Below are 25,000 nucleotides of genomic sequence, written 5' to 3' on the forward strand. Positions count from 1 at the left end.
TCTTTGGTTAGACCACACCTGGAATATGTGTCCAATTCTGGGCACCACAATTCAAGAGAGATATTGACAAGCTGGAATGTGTCCAGAGGAGGGCAACTAAAATAATCAAGGGTCTGGACAACAAGCCCTATGAGGAGCGGCTAAGGAGCTGGGCATGTTAGCCTGAAGAAGAGAAGGCTGAGAGGAGATATGATGAGGACCATGTATAAATATGTGAGAGGAAGCCACAGGGAGGAGGGAGCAAGCTTGTTTTCTGCTTCCTTGGAGACTAGGATGCGGAACAATGGCTTCAAACTACAAGAGAGAGATTCCATCTGAACATGAGAAGAACTTCCTGACTGTGAGAGCCGTTCAGCAGTGGAACTCTCTGCCCCGGAGTGTGGTGGAGGCTCCTTCTTTGGAAGCTTTTAAACAGGGGCTGGATGGCCATCTGTCAGGGGCGATTTGAATGCAATATTCCTGCTTCTTGGCAGAAAGGGGTTGGAGCTGGATGGCCCAGGAGGTCTCTTCCAACTCTTTGATTCTATGATTCTACCTGAGCCGCCTTCTTCTCTGTTCTCATCCAGATCTTCCTTTGGAGCCTGAAGGACAACGACCTGACCGGGATGGCCCTCATCGACACGCAGCTCTACATCCACCAGATGATCAGCGTCAAGAACTTCATCCTGGCCGCCGACGTCATGAAGAGCATCTCGTTGCTGCGCTACCAGGAGGAGAGCAAGACCCTGTCCCTCGTCAGCCGGGTGCGGAGCTGCTACGGAGCTTTACTTTTTGGGGAGGGGGATTTGGGAGGGGGTCCCTTGACCTTGTCCCCGGTCATGAATGCCCAGGGGACGCAGTAGGTTAAACCTTAATAGGCCTTTAGCCCTGACCTCAATCATACAGTTTCATTCCACCCATGACAACAGCACCATCTTTGACCCCCTATCTCTCTCTCTCTCTCCTCTCCAGGATGCCAAGCCTTTAGAAGTGTACTGCGTGGACTTCATGTGGACAATTCCCAGCTGGGATTCCTGGGTGCGTATATACATGGCAAACATTCAATGTCATAACACACAACATATATAGACAGACTCACATAGGCTATTTCACTTTCCAGCTTCATGAGGTATGACTTTTGAATTCTGGCCACTGGGGGAGCTGTCGATTCACCATCCACTTGTGACATCGATGGGGTACTTCCTCATTCTTTTCCACGCTGCTGGAGAGTTTTATGGCATTGTAAAGTAGTTAAATTAGCCTCCCCCGCATAAGCGGTACCTAAATTTCCCACTTGACAGATGCAACTCCAAGAGACTCCAAGTATTGTTGGATTACTCCTTGAAACAGGGACTTAAAATTTATCTAAATGTGTGAAAATTTGATGAAAATATTAAGAGGATGTTTTCAATTGGGAGCAAGCATAATTACCTGTGAAATACAGTTGGAATTGACCTGGATTGATGAATATGATTATTTGATTCTCTGGCTTTGGATCTATGCACAATAGTATAATGTTTGCATATGTTGTTTAATGTTGTTTTAAATTGTGGCTTAATTGCTTTTAATGTTGTAGTTTGGGCATGGAATAATAATTCATATAAGCCACCCTGAGTCCCCTTCGGGGTGAGAGGGCGGGATATAAATGTCGTAAATAAATAATATATAAACTGTCTTTCAGCTGCAAAGGACAACAGCAAGCTAGACAAATGGCTGGAAACTCACTCTGACCCACGCTGGCTTCTCGGCCAGTAGTGATTTTAATGCAGCTGACTCCTACCAGCTGCGCCATAACCCGATCCTACATGAGGCAGGCCTTCTCAGTGGCTGCCCAAGACTTTGCATTTCTGCTTCTAGAAAGACTAGAACAAGCTTGGGAAAACTTTGGCCTTCCCTCCAGGTGTTTTGGGACTTCAATTCCCACAATTCCTAACAGCCGAATTGTGGGAGTTGAAGTCCAAAACACCTGGAGGGAAGGCCAAAGTTTGCCCATGCCTGGATTAGAATGTCTCCAACCTCTTGCTATCCTTCTATTTGCTGGAATAAATAAGCAATTGTTGTTCAGACAGGCTTGTAGAACCGAAGGGCTATTTGTGTTGCGTAGGGAAAAAGGAGGATATGAATAAGATGAGTATAACGAACGTCTCTCACTAAGGAGCTTCGTTTAGCAGGGAAAAGAACAGGGAATTCTGAAATAGTGAATCTCACAAGCTACCAGCTATTATAAGGGATATCATCGGAGGAAATGATAAAACAGGGAAAGATATAACTGTGTGTAGATGTATTTGAATGACGTCTGAACTGAGAGGGTTTTTTTAAAAAGCTTCTTCAATTGGGTACGCTGCCACCTTATTGCTTAGTATTTAGGCTGGATTATGTGTGGAGAGGATACTTAGTAACACCCTTCTGTGTTACTATAGTGCAGTGGTTCTCATCCTGGGGTCCCCAGATGTTCTTGGCCTACAACTCCCAGAATTCCCAGCCAGGATTTCTGGGAGTTGAAGGCCAAAAACATCTGGGGACCCACAGGTTGAGAACCACTGCTATAGTGTTTATTTTTTTCAGAGGGTTTTAAAATATCAATGACGTTCACACACAGGCTGTTGTATAGTGTTAACTATAATAAAACGTTTATTTAACAGGCTTAAACTCTTCTGGTACAAATGCGTAATGGTTTCTGTAAGTTAATGGCACAAAAGCTTTTGGTTACGTTTGATGTACAATTCTTAGATGGGTACTGGGTTTAAATCTAGAGTTAACAAACAGGAGATTATCTCAGGAAACTAATCTCTGATGATAATTCCAAACCAAATTCCCACTTTCTGGAATCTAGCCAAACAACATTGGCCTAGCTGCCAAAACTCAAGCCTCAAATTCAAAAAGTACACTTTTTTCTCTATTTGAATGTTAGGCTCTACCCCTTAGTCCTAACCAATCCTGGCCATCTACTCTTTGCTTATCGGACTAGGACAGCCCCCCCCCCCCAAGAAAACCTGACCTAACATGGCGTCTCCCTGTTTCCCTAATCTAAAATGGCCACCAGGGCTTCGCTAGGCCCGCATTCTGGCTGCTAAAGGTAAGGGTTCTTCACAATAAGCATGGTGATCATGGCAATGATGATACCATCATCAACACCATCTGCAGCAGACATGTGCAAATTAGAGGATGTGTATGTCATCTTATTCTGACATATGAGTCTTGCAGTTCTGCTATGGTCAGACCACGAGATGAGAGAGATGCATGCCAACCGTGTTTCCTTTTTTTGCAGTGTCCGACAGGGACCGGAACCTCCTGGTCTACATGTACCTGCCGGAAGGTGAGAACCATCGAATCCTTCTCCGGGGCATTTGAGATAATAATAATAATAATAATAATAATAATAATAATAATAATAATAATAATAATATACATCACACAGTCCTAGACCCTTGGGAAGTGTTCGACTTGTGATTTTTTGATATGAAATCCACTATATAGATCTTTTTTGTTGTGACATACTGTGCTTTTGTGTCAGTAGAGTAATAATAATAATAATGATAATAGGAGGAATACTCCATTCTTTACAGGAGGTAAAATGGCAGGAATGAGGCAAAAATGTATTTACTCATAATATAATATATTGTGTATATGTGTGTGTTTGCGTGTATATTATATTATATATATATATATCCATATATATATATCTATATACACACACACTCATGCACATATACACATGCATACATACATACACATTGTGTGTGTGTGTGTGTGTGTGTATATATATATATATATATATATATATATATGCCCAAGCACACATATATATACACACACATACATCTACATACACACATATACATATACACATGCACACACAAATATACACATGCACACATATATAAACACAAATATGCATATAGACAATCACACATATACACAATCCGGGCGTCCCCTGGGCAACGTCCTTGCAGATGGCCAATTCTCTCACAACAGGAGCGACTTGCAGTTTCTCAGGTCGCTCCTGACACGACAAAAAATATATATATATATATATATACACAATATACATTTACACATATAAACACACATATATATATACATCTTCACACACACATATGCGCACACATATATACACCCATATATATATATGGTGTATTTTTGGGATTTTTAAGTCCGTTCTGGTGGGATTTTTTGTTGTTGTTTTTTTGTAATTTTAGGGGTGATGGACACTCATTGGTCTGTTAGGGCTGTAAATAAACTAATAATAGAATGAGAACATCTGTTTCTTGGTTCCTTTTTCCAGCGAAGGAGAGCTTTGGCGGGATGCGGCTCCTCCGCCGGGCGGATTTCCACGTGGGCGCCCACGTCAACGCCTTCTGGCGGACGCCGTGCCGAGGGGCCATGGAAGGCCCACCAAGAAATCCAGCGCGTGGGAGAACAAGCACATCACCTGGTTCGGTAAATGGGGGAAGGAGAAGGGGAAACAGCAGCGAGGGTGAAAGCAAGGTGTTGGTGCAACAAGGGAAGTCAGGAAAGCTGAGTTGCAACCTGGTCCTGACTTACGTTGTGTTGGAATATACCAGACATAGGCAAACTTTAGATTTCAGTGGCTTCTCTGATGTGGTGGTTGCAGACTAATTCAGTCAGAGAAGTCAGCCATAGCAGAGCACCTAATGAACCAACCTGGACACAGAATATTGTTTGAGAACACAGAAAGGCTGGACCATTCTGATTGGCTAGTTATATTAAGTTTATATTGATGTTGTTTTACTTCCTGTTTTGATTTCATTTCTCTGTTTATTTTTAGTATGGGATTGAATATTTGCCACTTTTTGTTTGCAAAACTCTCTGAGTCCTCCTGGGTGGGCTTTAAATAACTAGCTGTACCCGCCACGCGTTGTTGTGGCCAACCTTCCCTCCCCTTTTCCCTCATTCCTTCCCTCCCTCTTTCCTTCCTTCCTTCCCTCTTTTCCTTTTCCTTCTTCTTCCTTCCTTCTCTGTTTCTTTCCTCCCTTCCTTTGCTCTTTGGTTCCATCCTTCCTTGTCGCCTTCCGTCCGTCCTTCCTTCCTTCCGTCCTTCCTTCCTTCCTTCCTTCCTTCCTTCCTTCCTTCCTTCCTTCCTTCCTTCCTTCCTTCCTTCCTTCCCTCCCTCCCTCCCCTCCCTCCCTCCCTCCCTCCCTCCCTCCCTCCCTCCCTCTTTCTCTCCTTCGTCCTCTCTTTCCCTCCTTCTTTCACTTTTTTATTTCCTTCTCTCCTTCCTTCTTTCTCTACCTTTCTTTCTTTCCTTCCTTCTCTCCTTCTTTCCCTCTTTCTCTCCCTCCTTCTTTCCTTCTTCTTTCCTTTCCACTTTCTGTGTATATTTGTTTTGTGTGTGTATATATGCATATGTGTGTGTATATGTGCATGTCTGTGTGTCTGTGTATATATGTGGTTTTGTGCGTGCATTGAAATGGGGTTTTTTTTGGGTTTTTAAGTCTCTTCTGCTGTGTTTTTCAAGGTTTTATGACCAATGGTCACTCGTTGGCCTGATAGGTGTATTGTGTCCAAAATTTGGTGTCAATTCATCCAGTGGTTTTTGAGTTATGTTAATCCCACAAATGAACGTTACACATTTTATTTATATAGATGACAATGATGATGATTGTCCAGTCCACTCCCATTGTGTCACAACCAAAGCCCTCCTGACAGATGGCCATCCAACCTCTGGATTGTCGTAGGTGTTTTGGGCTGTATGGCCATGTTTTAGAAGCATTCTCTCCTGACGTTTCGCTTGCATCTATGACAGGCATCCTCAGAGATTGTGATGTAGGCAAAATGTCAGGAGAGAATGCTTCTAGAGCATGACCGTACAGTCCAAAAAAACCCTACAACAACCCAGTTATTCCGGCCATGAAAGCCTTCGACAATACATCCAACCTCTGATTGAAAACTTCCAGAGAAAGAGTGTCTACTGAACTTCCAGGCAACTGCAGATTCTACTCTCAAGTAGCTTCTCCTGCAGCCAAAGGAACCAGTTTGGTCCCCCCTTGTTTAAATGGTGGGATCCAATCTAATGAGGCTGCTTTCCTTTCTTTCTTTCCCAGCCACTCTGGATGGTGGGGTCGGGCTGTTGCTCCCAATGCAGGAGAAGACCTACCGGCGGCTGCTGATGCTCCAGAATGCGCTGACCACGATGCTGCCGCACCACGCGGGGCTCAACCCTCGCGCATTTAGGTATGTTGAGCGGCAGGTCTGGAGCATTTATCACCATTCCAATCTTTTCCAGGCTTTGTCAACAGAGAGGGAGTGAACCATCATTGCTAGGCCCAGCAGGGATATTCTCATGAGAAACTGTCCTTTGCTCTGGGGTCTCTCTGTCATTGTCTGCATAAAAATCATTGACCAAACCATCTTGTACCTCTGCCTCAACACCATTATTTATCTCATCATAGAATCATAGAATCAAAGAGTTGGAAGAGACCTCATGGGCCATCCAGTCCAACCCCATTCTGCCAAGAAGCAGGAATATTGCATTCAAATCACCCCTGACAAATGGCCATCCAGCCTCTGCTTAAAAGCTTCCAAAGAAGGAGCCTCCACCACACTCCGGGGCACAGAGTTCCACTGATGAATGGCTCTCACAGTCAGGAAGTTCTTCCTAATGTTCAGATGGAATCTCCTCTCTTGTAGTTTGAAGCCATTGTTCCGCGTCCTAGTCTCCAAGGAAGCAGAAAACAAGCTTGCTCCCTCCTCCTCCCTGTGGCTTCCTCTCACATATTTATACATGGCTATCATATCTCCTCTCAGCCTTCTCTTCTTCAGGCTAAACATGCCCAGTTCCCTAAGCCGCTCCTCATAGGGCTTGTTCTCCAGACCCTTGATCATTTTAGTCGCCCTCCTCTGGACACATTCCAGCTTGTCAATATCTCTCTTGAATTGTGGTGCCCAGAATTGGACACAATATTCCAGATGTGGTCTAACCAAAGCAGAATAGAGCATGGGGAGCAGGACTTCCCTAGATCTAGACACTATGCTCCTATTGATGCAGGCCAAAATCCCATTGGCCTTTTTTGCCGCCACATCACATTCCTGGCTCATGTTTAACTTGTTGTCCACGAGGACTCCAAGATCTTTTTCACACGTACTGCTCTCGAGCCAGGCATTGTCCCCCATTCTGTATCTTTGCATTTCATTTTTTCTACCAAAGTGGAGTATCTTGCATTTGTCCCTGTTGAACTTCATTTCCCTCATAATTTCCCACATCATGATCCTGAAACACAAACACAGGCTGATTCCTAACACTCACTCCACTTCAGCATCTGTGACATCAAGACTGTTCTCAGTTCAGAGTTGGAATTTGGCACGTAACCTAGAGAGACTTATATCATTACACCTGCAGTTTCAGTGCCCTGTGAGAAATAGAAGTGGGTCAGAGGAAATCTTTAATGAACACCCCTCATAGTTCTACTCCAGAAACTTCATTTTTGTGCGTGCGACAAACTGTGTCGAATTGGTCGAGACTCAATGAGATATGAAAAACTAGAGCCAAATGTTTTGCAGAAGGTCCCCCCCTCCCGCAACCAGGTTCGTGGAGTTTAATAAACTTTTCCCATGTTTTTATGATAGGACCAATTAGGAAATGGCACTTATAACCCAAGAACAAAAAATATGTTACGTAGTGTAATAAGCAGAATCATAGAATCAAAGAGTTGGAAGAGACTCCTGGGCCATCTAGTCCAACCCCATTCTGCCAAGAAGCAGGAATATTGCATTCAAAGCACCCCTGAAAGATGGCCATCCATCCCCTGTTTAAAAGCTTCCAAAGAAGGAGCCTCCACCACACTCCGGGGCAGAGAGTTCCACTGCTGAACGGCTCTCACAGTCAGGAAGTTCTTCCTCATGTTCAGGTGGAATCTCCTCTCTTGTAGTTTGAAGCCATTGTTCCACATCCTAGTCTCCAGGGAAGCAGAAAACAAGCTTGCTCCCTCCACCCTGTGGCTTCCTCTCAGGTACTTATACATGGCTATCATATCCCCTCTCAGCCTTCTCTTCTTCAGGCTAAACATGCCCAGCTCCTTAAGCCGCTCCTCATAGGGCTTGTTCTCCAGATGTGCCCTCTTCGTAAGTTCCATATTGTCTGCATTATCTATTCCCTGGTCTTCTCTCAGCTGCAAAGGAGGCAAGATCTTTTCCCCAAGCTTTATTTAGATGGGGCAGAGACACCATGGGAAAGGTCGAAATCCTGATTCTCCACCCCTCTTCTCCCTTCTTGCTAACAGGATGCTGCACATGGACCGGCGCATCTTGCAAAACGCGGTGCGCAACATCCTGGATGGAGAACTGTTGAACCGCTACCTGTACCTGAGCACCATGGAGCGAAGCGAGCTGGCCAAGAAGATTGGCACCACCCCGGATATTGTGAGTGGACACTGCGCGGGGAAGGAGTGGGTGGGTGGGACTGGATGGCTCCTGGAGTTCCAACTCAGGCCTGGGCCAACTTGGGCCCTCCCTCCAGGTGTTTTGGACTTCAACTCCCACAATTCCTAACAGCCTATCGGCTGTTAGGAATTGTGGGAGTTGAAGTCCAAAACACCTGGAGGGAGGGCCCAAGTTGGCCCAGGCCTGGGTTAGAGTCTTGCCTTGTTCCCAGATAAATATCCTTATTGTCTCCTTTGTTGTCTCCTTCATAGATCCTGGAAGATTTGCTGGAGATCGACCGCGTCACGGCTCACTTCTAAGTGTCCCTCCCGGACCCTCCGCTTCGTTACTCTTTGTAAAGTCTTTCCGACATGGCTCTTTATCTATTTGTTCCTGTTAGTGTTTTCCTTTTTTCTATAAAAGTGGCAAACGTTTGTAAAAAAAAAAACAATTTTTCCAATGACTGAACTTGATTGTTTTGTGGAACGACCCACAAGGGATGGTGTTTTGTGTGTGTCTTGCCAGGAAAGCAATGACTTGGCCTCCTTGGGATGGATAGATGGATGGATGGATGGATGGAAGGATGGATAGATGGATGGATGGAAGGAAGGAAGGAAGGATAGGATGGATGGATAGGATGGATGGATAGGATGGATGGATGGATGGATGGATGGATGGATGGATGGATAGATAGATAGATAGATAGATAGATAGATAGATAGATAGATAGATAGATAGATAGATAGATAGATAGATAGATAGATAGATGGATGGCGTCCCTGCTGATGGGGATCATGCCCAGGGCCTCTCTCCGTGCCATCCCAGGCAACCATAGTCTACAATTAAAGACTGGGCCTGGGTTTTCCTTGATGTACTTCCACTCCCAGAAGGATGGAAGGATGGATGGATGGATGGATGGAAGGAAGGAAGGAAGGAAGGAAGGAAGGAAGGAAGGAAGGAAGGATAGATGGATAGATAGATAGATGGATAGATGGATGGATGGATGGGGAGTTTTCAACCAAGGAGGGTCTTAGCAGTGGATCCCTTTATTATTTGGGGTCGGACTAGAAATCCCTTGGGATCCCTTTCAGATCTGTGATCCTCTGGAACAGTGGTTCTCAACCTGGGGGTCGCGACCACCAAGGGGGTCGCTGGACCATTTTCCGGGGGTCGCGAAGCCACCTCAGTTGGCCTCGCCCCCTCTGTCTCTCCAAAATGGTTGTCGGCTCCTGTGCGAGCCAAACAGCCAGACGTTCCTGGTTGGATCCTCCCCCTCTTCCCACAGGGAGTCAGGAGGAGGAGCTTGGAGGTAAAGGTGTGCGCGGGAGAAAGCGCACACCTTTACCGGAAGGGGAGAGGGGCAAGCGCAAGGATCCCCACACGGCCAGGGCCATCTGGGGCGCCTTCTCCACTCGCCTCTCACCCCTGCCGGGCTCGGAAAGAGCAAGGGGCGACTGCAAGGCTCCCCACATGGCCAAGACCATCCGGGGAGCCTTCTTTGCTCCCCTGGATGCACCTCGCCATTGGCAAGTGCGCGGGGAACAGGTCCTGGGAGCACACATCCCCGGGCCGTGCTCCATCGGCCTTGGGCATGTGCTCCCAGCCCTCTTTCCCCCGCGCGCTTGCCAATGCCAGGGCGCACGCACCCAGAGGCTCTTCTCCTGTGAGAAGATGCGGTCACGCAGGTAGGATGGTCCCAAACCGTTTAGGGCTTTGTAGGTAAGCACCTGCATCTTAAATCGGGCTCGGAAAATAAACGGATGGAAGGATGGATGGATGGATGGATGGACGGACGGACGGACAGATAGATATAGATAGATAGATAGATAGATAGATAGATAGATAGATAGATAGATAGATGTGCGAGGAGGTGATCAGAGTGGAGAGAAAGCACACACTGATGCCGTGTGACAGGAGAGTAGAGGGAGATTTATTGTTTATTTCTCTGAATTCTGCCACCAACTGGTATAGTGGAGGCCAATTGTTATATGTAATCTATGGTAACTGCCACCAACGCGAGATATGAGGTATTACTATGTGATATGGCAATACAGACGCAGAATGGATGGAGATGAGACTGTCTCCAACAAAAGATAACTGGTTTATTGAGTACAAAGCGTGTGGTTACAAGTTGTAACTTAATCTATAGAACTTTGAATAATACTTGGTTAGTTAAACATTTCACTCTTCCAGGTGACACAGTATCTCACTGAGGTAAAGCTCTTATTACTAAACAATGTTTCAGTACAGGAATATCTTCCCTATTTGATCTTTCCTTGATCAAATAAATTAACAAGCTTATCCTTTAGCCTTTCCCTTGACTAAAGAAAACTGGCTATGTTTCTCCTTTCAGCCTCCTTAGACTGAGAAACCTCCAGTAGCTATTCAGGCTTCCCAAAGCCACAATTCTTTGCTTCACACTTCACTCTCCCACTCTACTCTTCACTGCTCCAGTGTTACTGTAGCTAACCCAAACACATATATATACAGTTTAAAACATGCAAAGTATTAATAACTTCTGCACAGATGGATAGATGGATAGATGGATGGATGGATGGATGGATGGATGGATGGATGGATGGATGGATGGATGGATGGATAGATGGATAGATAGATAGATAGATAGATAGATAGATAGATAGATAGATAGATAGATAGATAGATAGATAGATAGATAGATGGCATCTGCTGATGGGGGGTCATGCCCAGGGCCTCCCTCTGTGCCATCCCAGGCAACCATAGTCTATAATTAAAGGCTGGGCCTGGGTTTTCCTTTATGTACTTCCACTCCCAGTATCCCCAGTTGGGGGATTCTGGGAGGGACAGTCCCCAAAAGACACCTTTCCCTATGCTCTGGAGGGTCTTACTTGCAACATTTAGGGAAAAGAGACCAAGGCATAACTTGTGTCCTTATGTCTCTTCAAGAGTCTTGTGGACTCACGGCCAACCCATGCATCAACACCTCCTCAGAGATGATTTTGACATTTTGGCATCCGAGATTCATTGGCAGTCTCCTATCAAAGGAAATCAGGCTTGGTCACGAGTCACAATAGGACTTTATTGATTAAAAAATAATAATAATATTGTGTTTCCCAGTTCATGGATCGGCGCAGTCGAGAGTCGGTCCAGGCTCGGAAGCCCCTTCTTAGGCTTGCAAAAACTCATAGATCTGGTCTTGCTCTTCGGTGTTTTTCAGGAAGCCGACAAACACCAGGAAACGCAGGAAAGAGGTAGTCAGCTTCACAGAGGTCACTTGGACCCTGGCCAGGAAGGAGCAAGTGGTCAGCATTGGTCAGTGCAGAATCTTAAATGAAAGGGGCCCCCAAAGGTCATCCAGCCCAACCCCGTTAACTACAGTTGCATTTTTGTTCCTGAGTTTTATATATATATATATAATTTCCTAATTGGTTCTATTATAAAAATGGGGAAAGTTCATTAAGCTGCCAGAACTTTGTTTTTGCATCACACCCTGAAGCACGTGGAACTCTCTGCCCCGGAGTGTGGTGGAGGCTCCTTCTTTGGAGGCCTTTAAACATAGACTGGGTGGCCATCTGTCAGGGGTGATTTGAATGCAACATTCCTGCTTCTTGGCAGAATGGGGTTGGACTGGATGGCCCAGGAGGTCTCTTCCAACTCGTTGATTCTATGATTCTAATGGGGGGACTATAGATAGACGGGTGGAAATTAGCCAAAACAGACAGCTTGACCAAGGCCTTCGGCGTTCTGCCAGGCTTTGACAGATAAGGATGAGAGGCATTCAGCGAAAACGAAACCGATTTCTGAGTGCTTGGAATGTCTTAACGAGGGGGATATAAAGTTCCAAGCATGGGAAATATAGTCAGATGAAGCATCGTTTTAGAATCCTGCTCTTGGAAGCCTTGCCTGGAAGATTCATGTTTAAGGATTTCTGGTTTATCGGCTTGACTCTTTGTCTCTTGTGATTATCTATTCATGCCTTTCTTGTTTCTTTGTATTTTATTAGAGAAGTCTGGACTTTGTTTTTTAACTTTGCTGAACCATATCTTAGACTATTTTGTTCCTGCTTATCTTCTTACCTAATTGGATTTACCTATTCCCCTAAAGTGGTTTTTTTTTTACTTTGCTGCTTTTACTTATCTTCAGGGTCTCTTCCAACTCTAGGATTCTATGAATACGTATATTAAAATACACAGAATCAAGATTAAAATACAGTAAACACAGGTCGGAGGCCAAAACTGCTCCTGAAAGAGATCTTAAAAGAGTCCAGTGGAGTCTTCTCTCTGAAGGTTCGAAACAGAGGCCAGGTGGCCATCTGTCCGGAGGGCTCGGGCGGAAGAGGGTAGGACTGGATGACCTTTGGGATCCCACTGTAGGGGGGGGGTTTCTATGATTCTTGCATAAATAACCCCCCAGTGCCATTTACCTGAGTGTAAACTCAAAGAGGAAGCCGTCCCAGGCGGCCCGGATCCAGCGGACGAGGAAGCTGCTGCCGATGCCTCTGGACCTTTGGGTGACCGTATGGCTCCAGCACCGGACTGCGCTGTGGAGGGAGGGAGGAAAGGTGGCCAGGGTCAATGCCAAGGAACAAGGGGGGAGCCAGGAAGCACACACACACACACACACACACACCCTGGGCACGATCCCCCTTCAGCAGAGGCGCCATCTATCTATAGCTATCTATTACTATATCTATATATCTGCTATATCTTATCTATCTATAGCTATATCCGCTATATCATCTATATATATAAAAAGAGAAAGGGCGTCCAACGGGACAGCAAAACACAAAAAAAAACCGACTAAAATTTACCAAATTTACCATGCACATACCTCAACCCACAAGGTATGCACAAATCGATTCAAAATTCTAAACAACATTAAAACACACTCACAATTAGACAAAACAACTGAGCATGCGCAATGGCGCCCCGCCGCAAGTCCCCGGGAGGGAGAGAAAGAGGGAAGGAGAGAAGGAAAGAAAAGGGTAGAGAAGGAGGGAAGGAGAGAAGGAGGGAAGGAGATAAAGAAGGAAAGAAAGAAGAGGAGAAGGAAGGAAGGAGAGAAAGAGGGAGAGAAGAGAAAGAAGGAGGGAAGGAGAGAAGGAAGAAAAGAAAGAAGGGTAGAGAAGGAAGGAGGGAGAGAAAGAGGGAAAAGGAGGGAAGGAGAGAAGGAAGGAAAGAGAGAATTAAATAAAAAAGTGAAAGAGGGGAGAAAGGAGAGAAGGAACGAAAGAGAGAAAGAGGGAGGGAAGGAAGGAAAGAGACAAGGAAGGGTGGAACCAAAGAGCAAAAGAGGTGAGAAAAGAAACATGTAGAGAAGGAAGAAAGAAGAAGGGAAGGAAAAAGAAAGAAAAAGAGGGAAGGAATGAAAGAGGGAGGGAAGGAAAGATAGGAAAAAAGGAGAGAAAAAGGGAGGGAAGGTTGGCCACAGCAACGCGTGGCGGGTACAGCTAGTCTATATATATATTCTATATCATCTATCGCTATATCTTCTATTTGTAGCTCTATCTACATTTCTATTTGTAGCTATATATATATATACTATATATATCTATATATTTCTATCTATAGCTATATCTATAAATCTTATTTATCTATAGCTCTATCTATATCTTGTATCATTAGCTCTATCTATATTTTCTGTCTTTTTTCTATCTATAGCTGTATCTATATATCTGCTATATCGTCTATATTTCTATATATCTATAGCTACATCTGCTATGTCATCTATTTATAGCGATAGAGGGAAAGGAGGGAGAGGGAAAGGAGGGAGGGATGGAGAAAGGAAGGAATGAGAGGGAGGGGAGAAGGAAGGAAGGGGAGGAAGGAAAGGATGGAAAGAGAAAGAGAAGGAAGGAAATGTATGGAAAGAGAAAGAGGGAAGGAAAAGGAAGAAAAGAATGAGGGAGGGAGAAAAGGAAAGGGAAAGAGGGAGGAAGGGAAGGAAGGAAGGAAGGAAAAAAGGAAGAAGGAAAGGAGGGGAGGGGGAAGGAAGAAAAAAAGGAAGGAAAAAGGGAAGGGAGGGAGAAAGGAAGGAAGGAAAGGGAAAGAGAGGGAAGAAAGGAAGAAAAAAAGAAGGAATAAGGGAGGGAGGGAGGGAGGGAAGGAGGAAGGAAAGGAAGGAAGGAAGGAAGGAAGGAAAGGGGAGGGAGAAAGGGGAAGGGAAGAAAGGAAAAGGAAGAAAAGAATGAGGGATGGAGAAAAGGAAAGGGAAAGGGAGGAATGGAAGGGAGGAACAAAGGAAGGAAAAAGGGAAGGAGGGGAGGGGGGAAGGAAGAAAAAAAGGAAGGAAAAAGGGAAGGGAGGGAGAAAGGAAGGAAGGAAAGGGAAAGAGAGGGAAGAAAGGAAGAACAAAGGAGGGAATAAGAGGGAGGGAGGGGAGGGAGGGAGGGAGGGAAAGAGGGAAGAAAGGAAAAGGAAGAAAAGAATGAGGGAGGGGAAAAAAGAAGGAAAGAAAGAAAGGGAAAGAGGGGGGAAAGGAATGAGGGAGGGAGAAAAGAAAGGAAGGAAAAGGAAAGGGAGAGAGGGAAAAGGAAGAAAGGGAGAGAAGGAAAAAGGAAGGGATGGGGAAAGGAAGGAAAGGGAAAGAGGTAGGAAAGGAAGGAGGGAGGGAAGGAATGAAAAAGGAAGGAAAGGGAAAGAGGGAGGGAAGGAAGGAACGAGGGAAGGAGAGGAAAAGAAGGAAGAAATGAGGGAGAAAGGAAGGAAGGAAGGAAGGAAGGGGAGGAAGAGGGGCAGGGTCCTGGGGGTCTCCCCATGAGAAGCCCTCTCCCTCCGTGCCCCAGTCCCCCCCCCCCACCCACCTCTTGGCCATGAGGTAGTAGCGGTCCACGGGGGTCCCCAGGGCCACATTGATGCCCCGCACTGTGTTGATGTTGCGGAAGACGAGCAGCATGGAGCGGGGGAGGTCCTTGAGGACGCGCATGATGCGGTCAAAGCGGTTCTTGGCCATGTCCTGCATGTAGGCCGCCTCCTCCCGCGTCAGGACGTTGGACAGCGCCAGCTCCGCCATGTTGATGGGCCGCTGCAGCAGGATCTCGCAGAAGAGGAAGTAGTCCTCGCCTGGGAGGGAAAGAGAAATTGGGCACGTCTACACGGCGGAGCTACTGTGGTTTGACACCACTTTAACTTCAATTCCTCGAAGTGATGGAATTCTGGGATCTGTAGCTTTGCAAGCTTGTTAGCCTTCTCTGCAAACTATAATTCCCATGTATTCATAGCACTGAGCTACGGCAGTTAAAGTGGTGCGAAACTGAATTCATTCTCCAGTGAAGATGCGCCCTTTGACTACAGAAAGGGACAAAGTTTGGTAATATTAGAAGACCATCAGCGAACTGAAATGTAAGCTTTTGGGAAGGTTTTTAATTGGTTTTCAGGGCTTTAAAAGTGCTTATTTTTGTAATTCTTTTCATGTGTAATTCCATTTTAATGTTTGCATATTTATTACTCTATGATGTGAAGGTTTTAATTGCATTGGTTTGATGGTGAGCCACTTCTGAATCCCTTTTTAGAGAGAGAAAGCAGGATACAAGTAACAACAACAATATGGGAAGGCATATCAAGGGCATTATTCTTATTGTTGTCGTATTACTTGACATCTGAGTCCCTTTTCAGAGAGAAAAAAAGCATCAGGTAACAACCATAATAATAATATGGGAAGACATATTAAGTGCATTACTACTATTACTACTACTACTACTACTATTATTATTATTATTATTATTATTATTATATTAGTTTATACCATACTTTTAAAACAATATTCCACAGCAAGCTGGCTTCAGAAAAGGCAGAAGCTGCACATCGCAAGTGTTGAACCTGACTCAGCACATAGAAGATGGCTTTGAAAGGCAGCAGATCACAGGAGCTGTCTTCATAGACTTGTCAGCAGCCTATGAGACGGTGAACCACCGCCTCCTCCAGAGAAAAATGTATAATATCACAAAGGACGACCACCTCACCTGCCTCATAGGAAACCTGCTACAAAACAGGAGCTTTTTTGTTGAGTTCCAGGGCCAGAGAAGCAGATGGCGGAAACAGAAGAACAGCCTGCCTCGGGAGCGTGCTGGCTCCATCCATGTTCAACATCTACACACATGACCAGCCACTGCCAGAAGGGACAGAGTTTCATCTATGCTGATGATCGTGCCATCACTACTCAAGCAGGGAGCTTTGAGATAGAATCATAGAATCAAAGAGTTGGAAGAGACCTCATGGGCCATCCAGTCCAACCCCATTCTGCCAAGAAGCAGGAATATTGCATTCAAATCACCCCAAACAGATGGCCACCCAGCCTCTGCATCAAAGCCTCCAAAGAAGGAGCCTCCACTACACTCCCAGGGCAGAGAGTTCCATTGCTGAACGGCTCTCATAGTCAGGAAATTCTTCCTCATGTTCAGATGGAATCTTCTTTCTTGTAGTTTGAAGCCATGGCTCCATTGCGTCCTAGTCTCCAGGGAAGCAGAAAGGAAGCTTGCTCCCTCCTCTCTAGGACTTCCTCTCGCGTATTTATACATGGCCCTCATCGTGTCTCCTCTCATCCTTCTCTTCTTCGTGCTAAACATGCCCGGCTCTTTAAGCCGCTCCTCATAGGGCTTGTTTTGCAGACCCTTGATCATTTGAGTCCCCCTCCTCTGGACACATTCCAGCTTAGAGCCAACATCTCCCTTTAATTGTGGTGCCCAGAATGGGACACTATATTCCAGATGTGGTCTGATCAAGATAGAATAGAACAGAGTATGGGCAGCATGACTTCCCTGGATCAGGGCACTAGGCTCCTCTTGATGCAGGCCAAAATCCCATTGGCTTTTTAAGCTGCTGCATGACATTCCTGGCTCCTGTTCACTTCCTCCCCACGAGGACTCCAAGATCTTTTCCCCACATCCTGCTGTCAAGCCAGGCATCATTGTTCCCCATTCTGTCTCTTTGCATTTCCTTTTTTTTCCTGCCAAAGTGGAGTATCTTGCATTTGTCCCTGTTGAACTTCATTTTGTTAGTTTTGGCGAATCATCTCTCTAATCCGTCAAGATCGTTTTGAATCCTGCTCCTGTCCTCTGGAGTCTTGGCTCTCCCTCCCAATTTGGTCCCGTCTGCAAACTTGATGATCATGCCTTCTAACCCTTGGGGACATTAGGGAGATTTACCCTCTGGGTTTGTTCCCTTAACCCACCTCATTGTAGGTTAATGAGCAATGGAAAGCTATGAAATGCACAACGAAGCCTGCGTTGCAATACAAATTATTTTACAAAAAAATAAATAAAAATAAAAAATCTGCCTCCCATTTAAACCTATCAATAGCAAGATGGATGGATGGCATCCTTGAAGTGACTGGACGGACCTTGAGGGAGCTGGGGGTGGTAACGGCCGACAGGGAGCTCTGGCGTAGGCTGGTCCATGAGGTCACGAAGAGTCGGAGACGACTGAACGAATGAACAACAAAGCAGGAAAAATGACACCATGGAACTAAATAAGAAAGCTGTGAAAAGCTGTTGTGAGTCAGCATTCTGACACCATACCTACTACTAGTAGTAGGAGAAGAAGAAGGAGTGATGCAGAAACAGAGGAGTGATGCAGAAACAGAGGAGAAACGCATTCGTGACATCTTTCTGGCTTCTAGTGATGAAGAAGACTTTGCAGGATTCAGGCCAGAGGAGGCTATGGAAGCAGATTACAGGGGAGTGAAGAGAGTGACTAGTGATTCTGGCAGTGAGAGTGACACTATGTCTAAGAGGCTTAGAGACACAGCAGATAACTCCAGTGATAGTGAGGATGAGATGGAGGAGGCTGTAGACTGGACTCTGGTTCAGAACATTAGAGACATTTGCAATCAAGCAACATGAAGTGATGATTTTGAAGGTTTTAGGGATAATGGGAATGAGAGTACTGATTGGCAGGATCAGGCACTAGAGCAAAGGTGGCAGGCTTGGCGTGGTTTAGATGCTTCAGCTGCGGGAGCAGAATCAGATGCAAGCAATGAATCTCATTCTTCTGATAGTGAATAAAATGAGCACTCTGGGACCTATTCCTTTGCAGACGACAAAGTGTTGTTTCATGTTGTTCTCTGCCTAATCTTGTTTTGGATTCCCAGTATCCTGTTTTCCCTGCCGTGCTCCGGACCTTGGAACCTTCGCTCGTGAGTGTACATCTGGCTTCTTGACCCTTGGAACTGACTGACTACGCGTTTGCCTACCGGATTTTGCTCCATGCCTTGCAACCCTTAAAGACTGTTTGTTTTGTATTCTGCTCCTAGTTCATCGTATCTCTTGTTATTTCTTGGCTGCAATTCAAGCCTGCTTATCTAGCATTTTGTGTTCCTGTTTGAAAACATTCTTTGAACTGTTTGCACTGACTTTTAAAGTGCCTCATTTAGTTTGTTTTGCATTAAAATACTACTATTTTGCACCTCAACTGCTGTTTAAGACATTCTGTGTTCTGTGGGTCACGACAAAAGCATAATGAAGCCTGCATTGCAATAACAATTATTTTGCAAAAACACAAAAACAAAAAACAGCCTCCCATTTATACCCATACATAGTGGGATAATAAAATTATATTACGTGATTTTTGTTCCTGGGTTATAAATGTCGTTTCTTAATTAGTTCTCTCATAAAAAAACACAGGAAAAGCTTATTAAACTGCCAAAACTTAGTTCTTGTGGGAAGGAGGGACAACTTGCTTCAGCACGTTTTGCAATCGTTTTTCAACCAATTCAACGTAGTTTGTGCCACAAAAAACAAAGTTTCTGGAGTAGAACAACTACTTTCAAAGTAAAGACCACACAATATAACAGGAAATAATACTTTCAAACCAGGAACAGAACATTTTTCAATTTTTGTTTATATGCACAGCCATATAAATTGACTTATTCTGGCACCCCAAAGGCTCCACTGCACCCACCTTTCACTCCCAGTTGCTTGGAGTAATGCTCCATCTTGACATTGTCCCGGAGGATGATGGCCCTCCAAAGCTTGCAAAGGGCTTCCCGTTCCCTGCAAGAAAAAACACAAGGGCATCATTATAGGTCCTTCTTAAAGGGCCAGTGTCGATGCATTATTTAGACATGCATCATTTTGCAACACAGTAATTCAGCTTGATTAGCAAACCATAGGTTAAAGCAACCCAAGAAAGGAGAGGCAGGCAATACATAATAATAATAATAATAATAATAATAATAATAATAATAATAATAATAATTTTGTTCCTGAGTTATAAATGCCCTTATGAATGCATCATTATGGGTCCTTCTTAAAGGGCCAGCGCAGAGCTTCCTAAACATATCATGATGTATTGTTTAGACATGCATCGTCTTGCGACACAGTAATTCAGCTTGATTAGCACACCATAGGTTAAAGCAACCCCAGAAATAAATGCATCATTATGGGTCCTTCTTAAAGGGCCAGTGCAGAGTTTCCTAAACATATCATGATGTATTGTTTAGACATGCATCATTTCACGACACAGTAATTCAGCTTGATTAGCACACCATAGGTGAAAGCAACCCCAGAAAGGAGAGGCAGGCAATACATAATAATAATAATAATAATAATAATAATAATAATAATACAATATTTTTCTTGAGTTATAAATGCCCTTATAAATGCATCCTTATGGGTCCTTCTTAAAGGGCCAGCGCAGAGCTTCCCAACGTATCATGATGCATTGTTTAGACATGCATCGTTTTGCAACACAGTAATTCAGCTTGATTAGCAAACCATAGGTGAAAGCAACCCCAGAAAGGAGAGGCAGGCAAAACATAATAATAATAATAATAATAATAGTTCCTGAGTTATAAATGCCCTTATGAATGCATCCTTATGGGTCCTTCTTAAAGGGCCAGCGCAGAGTTTCCTAAACATATGATGTATTGTTCAGGCATGCATCATTTCACGACACAGTAATTCAGCTTGATTAGCACACCATAGGTTAAAGCAACCCCAGAAATAAATGCATCATTATGGGTCCTTCTTAAAGGGCCAGGGCAGAGCTTCCTAAACTTATCATGATGCATTGTTTAGACATGCATCGTTTTGCAACACAGTAATTCAGCTTGATTAGCAAACCATAGGTTAAAGCAACCCCAGAAAGGAGAGGCAGGCAATACATAATAATAATAATAATACAATATTTTTCCTGAGTTATAAATGCCCTTATAAATGCATCATTATGGGTCTTTCTTAAAGGGCCAGCGCAGAGCTTCCTAAACATATCGTGATGTATTGTTTAGACATGCATCGTTTTGCAACACAGTAATTCAGCGTGATTAGCAAACCATAGGTTAAAGCAACCCCAGAAAGGAGAGGCAGGCAATAAATAATAATAATAATAATAATACAATATTTTTCCTGAGTTATAAATGCCCTTATAAATGCATCATTATGGGTCCTTCTTAAAGGGCCAGCGCAGAGCTTCCCAACATGCATCATTTCGTGACACAGTAATTCAGCTTGATTAGTAAACCAAAGGTTAAAGCAACCCCAGAAAGGGGAGGCAGGCAATACATAACATAATAATAATAATAATAATAATAATAATAATAATAATAATAATTATTATTATTATATTTTTGTTCCCAAAAATATAAATGCCCTTATAAATGCATCATTATGGGTCCTTCTTAAAGGGCCAGCGCAGAGCTTCCCAACATATCATGATGTATTGTTTAGACATGCATTGTTTCGGAACACAGTAATTCAGCTTGATTAGCAAACCAGAGGTTAAAGCAACCCCAGAAAGGAGAGGCATAATAATAATAATAATAATAAGAATAATAAGTAATACTATTTTTGTTCCAGGATTATCTATGTCATTTCCTAATTGGTTCTATCATAAAAACGTGGGAAAAGTTTACTTAACTTTGTTTTTGCAGACTGCACATTGAAAGGTTAAAAATGGCATATTTCCATTAAGGAAAATTACAAAGTTTTGTGGCCACGGTGGCACAATGAGTTAAACCCTGACCTGAAGGTCGGCAGTTCGAATCCGCGGGATGGGGTGAGCTCCCGCTGTTAGCCCTAGCTCCTGCCAACCTCACAGGTCAAAAGAATGCAAATGTGAGAAGGAAGAAGGGAGGTCATCTAGTTGAAAGGGACCCCCAGAGGACATTTAGTCACTGCTTGAGGTCAGGAATTCTGGGAAGTCCCAAACAAACACCTAGAAGGGCCAAAGGTCAGGAGCCGCTGACCTTATATGACCCCCCACTTCTGCAGATGTATTGGGCCCTCTTTGCTCTTACCTCTCGTGCAGGAATTCGTAGAGGCCGTGATCGAGGAGGATGAGCTGCGCCTTCCCGTCCGGACCCTTTTGCACCAGGACTGGAAAAGAAAGGACAAAATACTAATAATACATAATAATAACATCAATTCAAAGCACAACTGGCTTTTCTCCTCTTTCAGCCAAATGCTGGTCAGCTATCAAGCTCATGTATCGTCTTCCTGTTCTGCTGAATTGCACCTCAGCCAAGACACCCTGAGATGAATGCATAAATGGAAGTGAGGGCCATATCTGCACTCCATCCACTTTGGCTTAGGTGCAAATTCTTGTGACATTTGACACTCCCCATTTGCAGGTTGAACTTCCCAAATGCTATTAATTATGGATTTGATTAAATACAACTTCTCTCGAAGAATCTCCTCCATTGCAACTCCGTACTCAACTTCCAGCATGAAGTTGACAACAAAATCTCACTGGAGGTGCTCGAGATTCCTCGAGTTCAAAAAATATAGCAATTTTAATTCAATTTTCTTCCTTCAAACTCTCCCAACAGATGGCCTGCCTGCCTTCCTGCCTACCCATCTTCCTTCCTTCCTTCCTTCCTTCCTTCCTTCCTTCCTTCCTTCCTTCCTTCCTTCCTTCCTTCCTTCCTTCCCTTCTTTCTCCCTTCCCTCCTTTCTTCTCCATTCCTTCCTTTCCTTCCTCCTCCTCTCCTTCCCTCTCTCCTTTCTTTTCTTCCCTACCTTCTTCCTTCTCCCCTCCCTTCCTTCCTGTTTCCTCCTTCCTTCTCTCCCTTTCTTTCCTTCCTTCCCTACTTTTTTTCTTCCTTCTTTCCTTCCCTCTCTCCTTCCCTTCCCTCCCTTCTTCCTTCTCAACTCCCTTCTTTCCCTCCTCCTCCCTCCCTTCCTTCCTTTGTCCCTCCCTCTCTCTCCTTCCTTCCTTCCCTTCTTTCTTCTTCCTTCCCTTCTTCCTCCTCTCTTTTCTTCCCTACCTTCTTCCTTCTCCCCTCCTTCCTTCCTTCCTGTTTCCTACTTCCTTCTCTTTCTTCCCTCTTCCTTTCCTTCTTCCTTCTCTCCTTCCTTTTCTCCTTCCCTTCCTTTTCTCCTTCCCTTCTTCCTTCTCAACTCCCTTCTTTCCCTCCCCCCGTCCCTCCCTCTCTCTCCTTCCTTCCCTTCTTCCTCCTCTCCTTTCTTTTCTTCCCTACCTTCTTCCTTCTCCCCTCCTTCCTTCCTTCCTGTTTCCTCCTTCCTTCTCTCTTTCTTCCCTCTTTCTTTCCTTCTTCCCTCCCTTCTTTTTTCCTTCCTTCTCTCCTTCCCTTCCTTTTCTCCTTTCCTTCCCTCCCTTCTTTCCCTCCTTCCTTCCTTCGTCCCTCCCTCCCTCTCTCCTTCCCTCCTTTCTTCCTTTTCTCCTTCTTTCCCTCCCTTCTTTCCTCCTGCCTTCTTCCTTCTCTCCTTTTTCTTCAATCCCTTCCTTCTTCCCTCTCCCCTCCCCTTTTCCTTCTCTCCTCCATTCCTTCCTCCCTTCTCTTCTTCCCTCCTCCCTCCTTTCCTTCATTCCTTCCTTCCTTCTCTCCTCCCTTCTTGTCTTCTTTCTCCTTCCTTTCCTTCATTCCTTCCTTCCTTCCTACTCAACTTCCTCCCACTCCGTCCTTCCCTTCTCCTTCACTCATCCCTTCTTTCCCTCCTCCTTCCTTCTCTCTTTCATTCCTTCCCTCTCTCCTTCCTTCCTTCCCTTCCTCCTTCCTTCTGTCTTTCCCTTCTTCCTTCTCCTTTCTTCCTTCCTTCCTTACCGTTTCCAGGGTGGGGGTCGGCATGGATGAAGCCTGTGAGGAAGATCTGCTCCGCAAAGGTTCGAATCAACTTGTCTGCTGCCTAAAAGAAAGAAAGGATGAACGCAATGCTGGAACTCAACCACATCCTGCTAAAGTTTAGAGTCCTCATCAAGGAAATTCTGTGTCTGATTCTCTTTTTCTCTCCTCTTTGTTAGTCTGATACTTCTCAGGGACACGCCTCTTTTTATTCAAAGTTTCCAGACCGCATGGCAAGCCTTTTTGACCTCTTTTTTGCTCTTCTCCTGTGAGCATGGAGAGAGACAAGATGTCTCCAGAAAGATTGATCACACTATCTAAAACTCTGATTTTTGTTCCTGGGTTATAAATGTCATTTACTAATTGGATCAATAATATAAACGTGACCATATACTGCAGTTTCAATCTGAGTTATATAGCAGTGTAGATGGACACACAAACACACTTCCTTCACTCACGTCCTTGGGCTGCAGGCCTTGGATCTGGATCCCTTCCACATCGTTGATCTTGCAGCCTTCATAGAAGTCGGCTGTCAGGACCCGCTAATGAAGAGAAAGAGAGAAAGAAATAAAAGAAAGAAAAATCCAAGTCACCTTTGTCTTCCTAGTGTTAAGAGATTGAGTTCATCTCATTTGTTTTCCCATCTTCTGCACATTAATACGTGCCTGTAACTTCAGGTCACTTATTGATTTATGGCAACTCTGTGGATTTCAGAGGATTTTCTTGGGCAACGAATCCCCAGAGATGGCTTTACCAGTTCCTGAATTCCAAATATAGGCAAAAGCACCTGGGATGTGTTGGTGGGCATCCATTCAAACACCAACTGGTGTATTTAAAGCAGAGGCTGGACGGCCTGTTTGGGAGGGATTAGATGGTGTCTTCCTTTTTGGCAGAAGGGGGTTGAACTGGATGGCCCCTTGGGGGTCTCTCCCAACTCCAGGATTCTTTCATACATCTATCTACCTGCCTATCTACCTACATATTTGTCTCCCTATCCATCTATATGTCTGCCTACCTATCTACTGATCTATCTTTTAACCTACATATCTATCTATCTACGAATTCTATCTCCCTATTTATCTATCTCCATCTACACATCTAAATATCTATCTATCTAATTATCTACATATCTATCTGTCTACATATCTAAATATCTATAATAATAATAATAATAATAATAATAATAATAATAATATCTATCTATCTACCCATCTTTCTGTCTATCTATCTAAATACATATCTACACATCTAAATATCTATCTATCTAAATATCTACATATCTATTAGGCCTGTCGGTTTCGTTTCGTTAATTCGTTATTTCGTATTTAAATCGTTATTTTTTGCATATCCGAAGCGATATCAAAACATATTTTCAAACCCGGAAGGGTTTGAAAATATCGAAGCAGCAGCCCCATTTTTTTTACGAGCTGAAGCTCCGCTCGTTAATGGGATGGAGGCTGCTGTGCTGCAGTGCTGGTGCCTGGGAGCCAATCCGGCGCTCCCAAGCACCCCAGCAGTAAATGGGGCGGGCGGGGCGAAGGGGCGGCGCGAGGAGGAGGAGGGCGCAGGAGCGCGCGCGCCATCCGATCGGCTCCGGCTGCTGAGCCCTCCTCCTCCTCCTCCTCCTCCCAGCTGTGTTGCAGGAAGT

The 25,000-nt window shown here is 44.5% G+C and overlaps 2 protein-coding genes across 3 annotated transcripts in view; one reads left to right on the forward strand and one right to left on the reverse strand.

Annotated features, from left to right (window-relative positions):
- Nucleotides 1-8,824, forward strand: part of CPSF1 (cleavage and polyadenylation specific factor 1) — a 59,556-nt gene extending 50,732 nt beyond the window's left edge. Inside the window, 9 exon segments of the mRNA XM_067467002.1 lie at nucleotides 567-743; nucleotides 952-988; nucleotides 991-1,017; nucleotides 3,248-3,295; nucleotides 4,265-4,369; nucleotides 4,372-4,419; nucleotides 6,045-6,174; nucleotides 8,220-8,358; nucleotides 8,631-8,824. Coding sequence (XP_067323103.1) covers nucleotides 567-743; nucleotides 952-988; nucleotides 991-1,017; nucleotides 3,248-3,295; nucleotides 4,265-4,369; nucleotides 4,372-4,419; nucleotides 6,045-6,174; nucleotides 8,220-8,358; nucleotides 8,631-8,678 — 759 coding nt within the window. The 3' untranslated portion in view covers nucleotides 8,679-8,824.
- A 2,571-nt stretch (nucleotides 8,825-11,395) lies between these two features.
- The window catches only part of ADCK5 (aarF domain containing kinase 5), a 44,683-nt gene continuing 31,078 nt past the window's right edge, over nucleotides 11,396-25,000 (reverse strand). For both annotated transcript variants that reach the window (XM_067467228.1, XM_067467229.1), the window contains 7 exons: nucleotides 23,811-23,894; nucleotides 23,335-23,416; nucleotides 21,568-21,646; nucleotides 19,233-19,324; nucleotides 15,140-15,398; nucleotides 12,761-12,877; nucleotides 11,396-11,618 (listed from right to left, as the gene is read on the reverse strand). In XM_067467228.1, the coding sequence (XP_067323329.1) occupies nucleotides 11,504-11,618; nucleotides 12,761-12,877; nucleotides 15,140-15,398; nucleotides 19,233-19,324; nucleotides 21,568-21,646; nucleotides 23,335-23,416; nucleotides 23,811-23,894 (828 nt within the window). In that variant the 3' untranslated portion in view covers nucleotides 11,396-11,503. The remainder of the gene's footprint in view (nucleotides 11,619-12,760; nucleotides 12,878-15,139; nucleotides 15,399-19,232; nucleotides 19,325-21,567; nucleotides 21,647-23,334; nucleotides 23,417-23,810; nucleotides 23,895-25,000) is intronic.

The sequence above is a fragment of the Anolis sagrei genome, chromosome 4 (assembly GCF_037176765.1).
Source record: "Anolis sagrei isolate rAnoSag1 chromosome 4, rAnoSag1.mat, whole genome shotgun sequence".
NCBI classification, from domain to species: Eukaryota; Metazoa; Chordata; class Lepidosauria; order Squamata; family Dactyloidae; genus Anolis; species Anolis sagrei.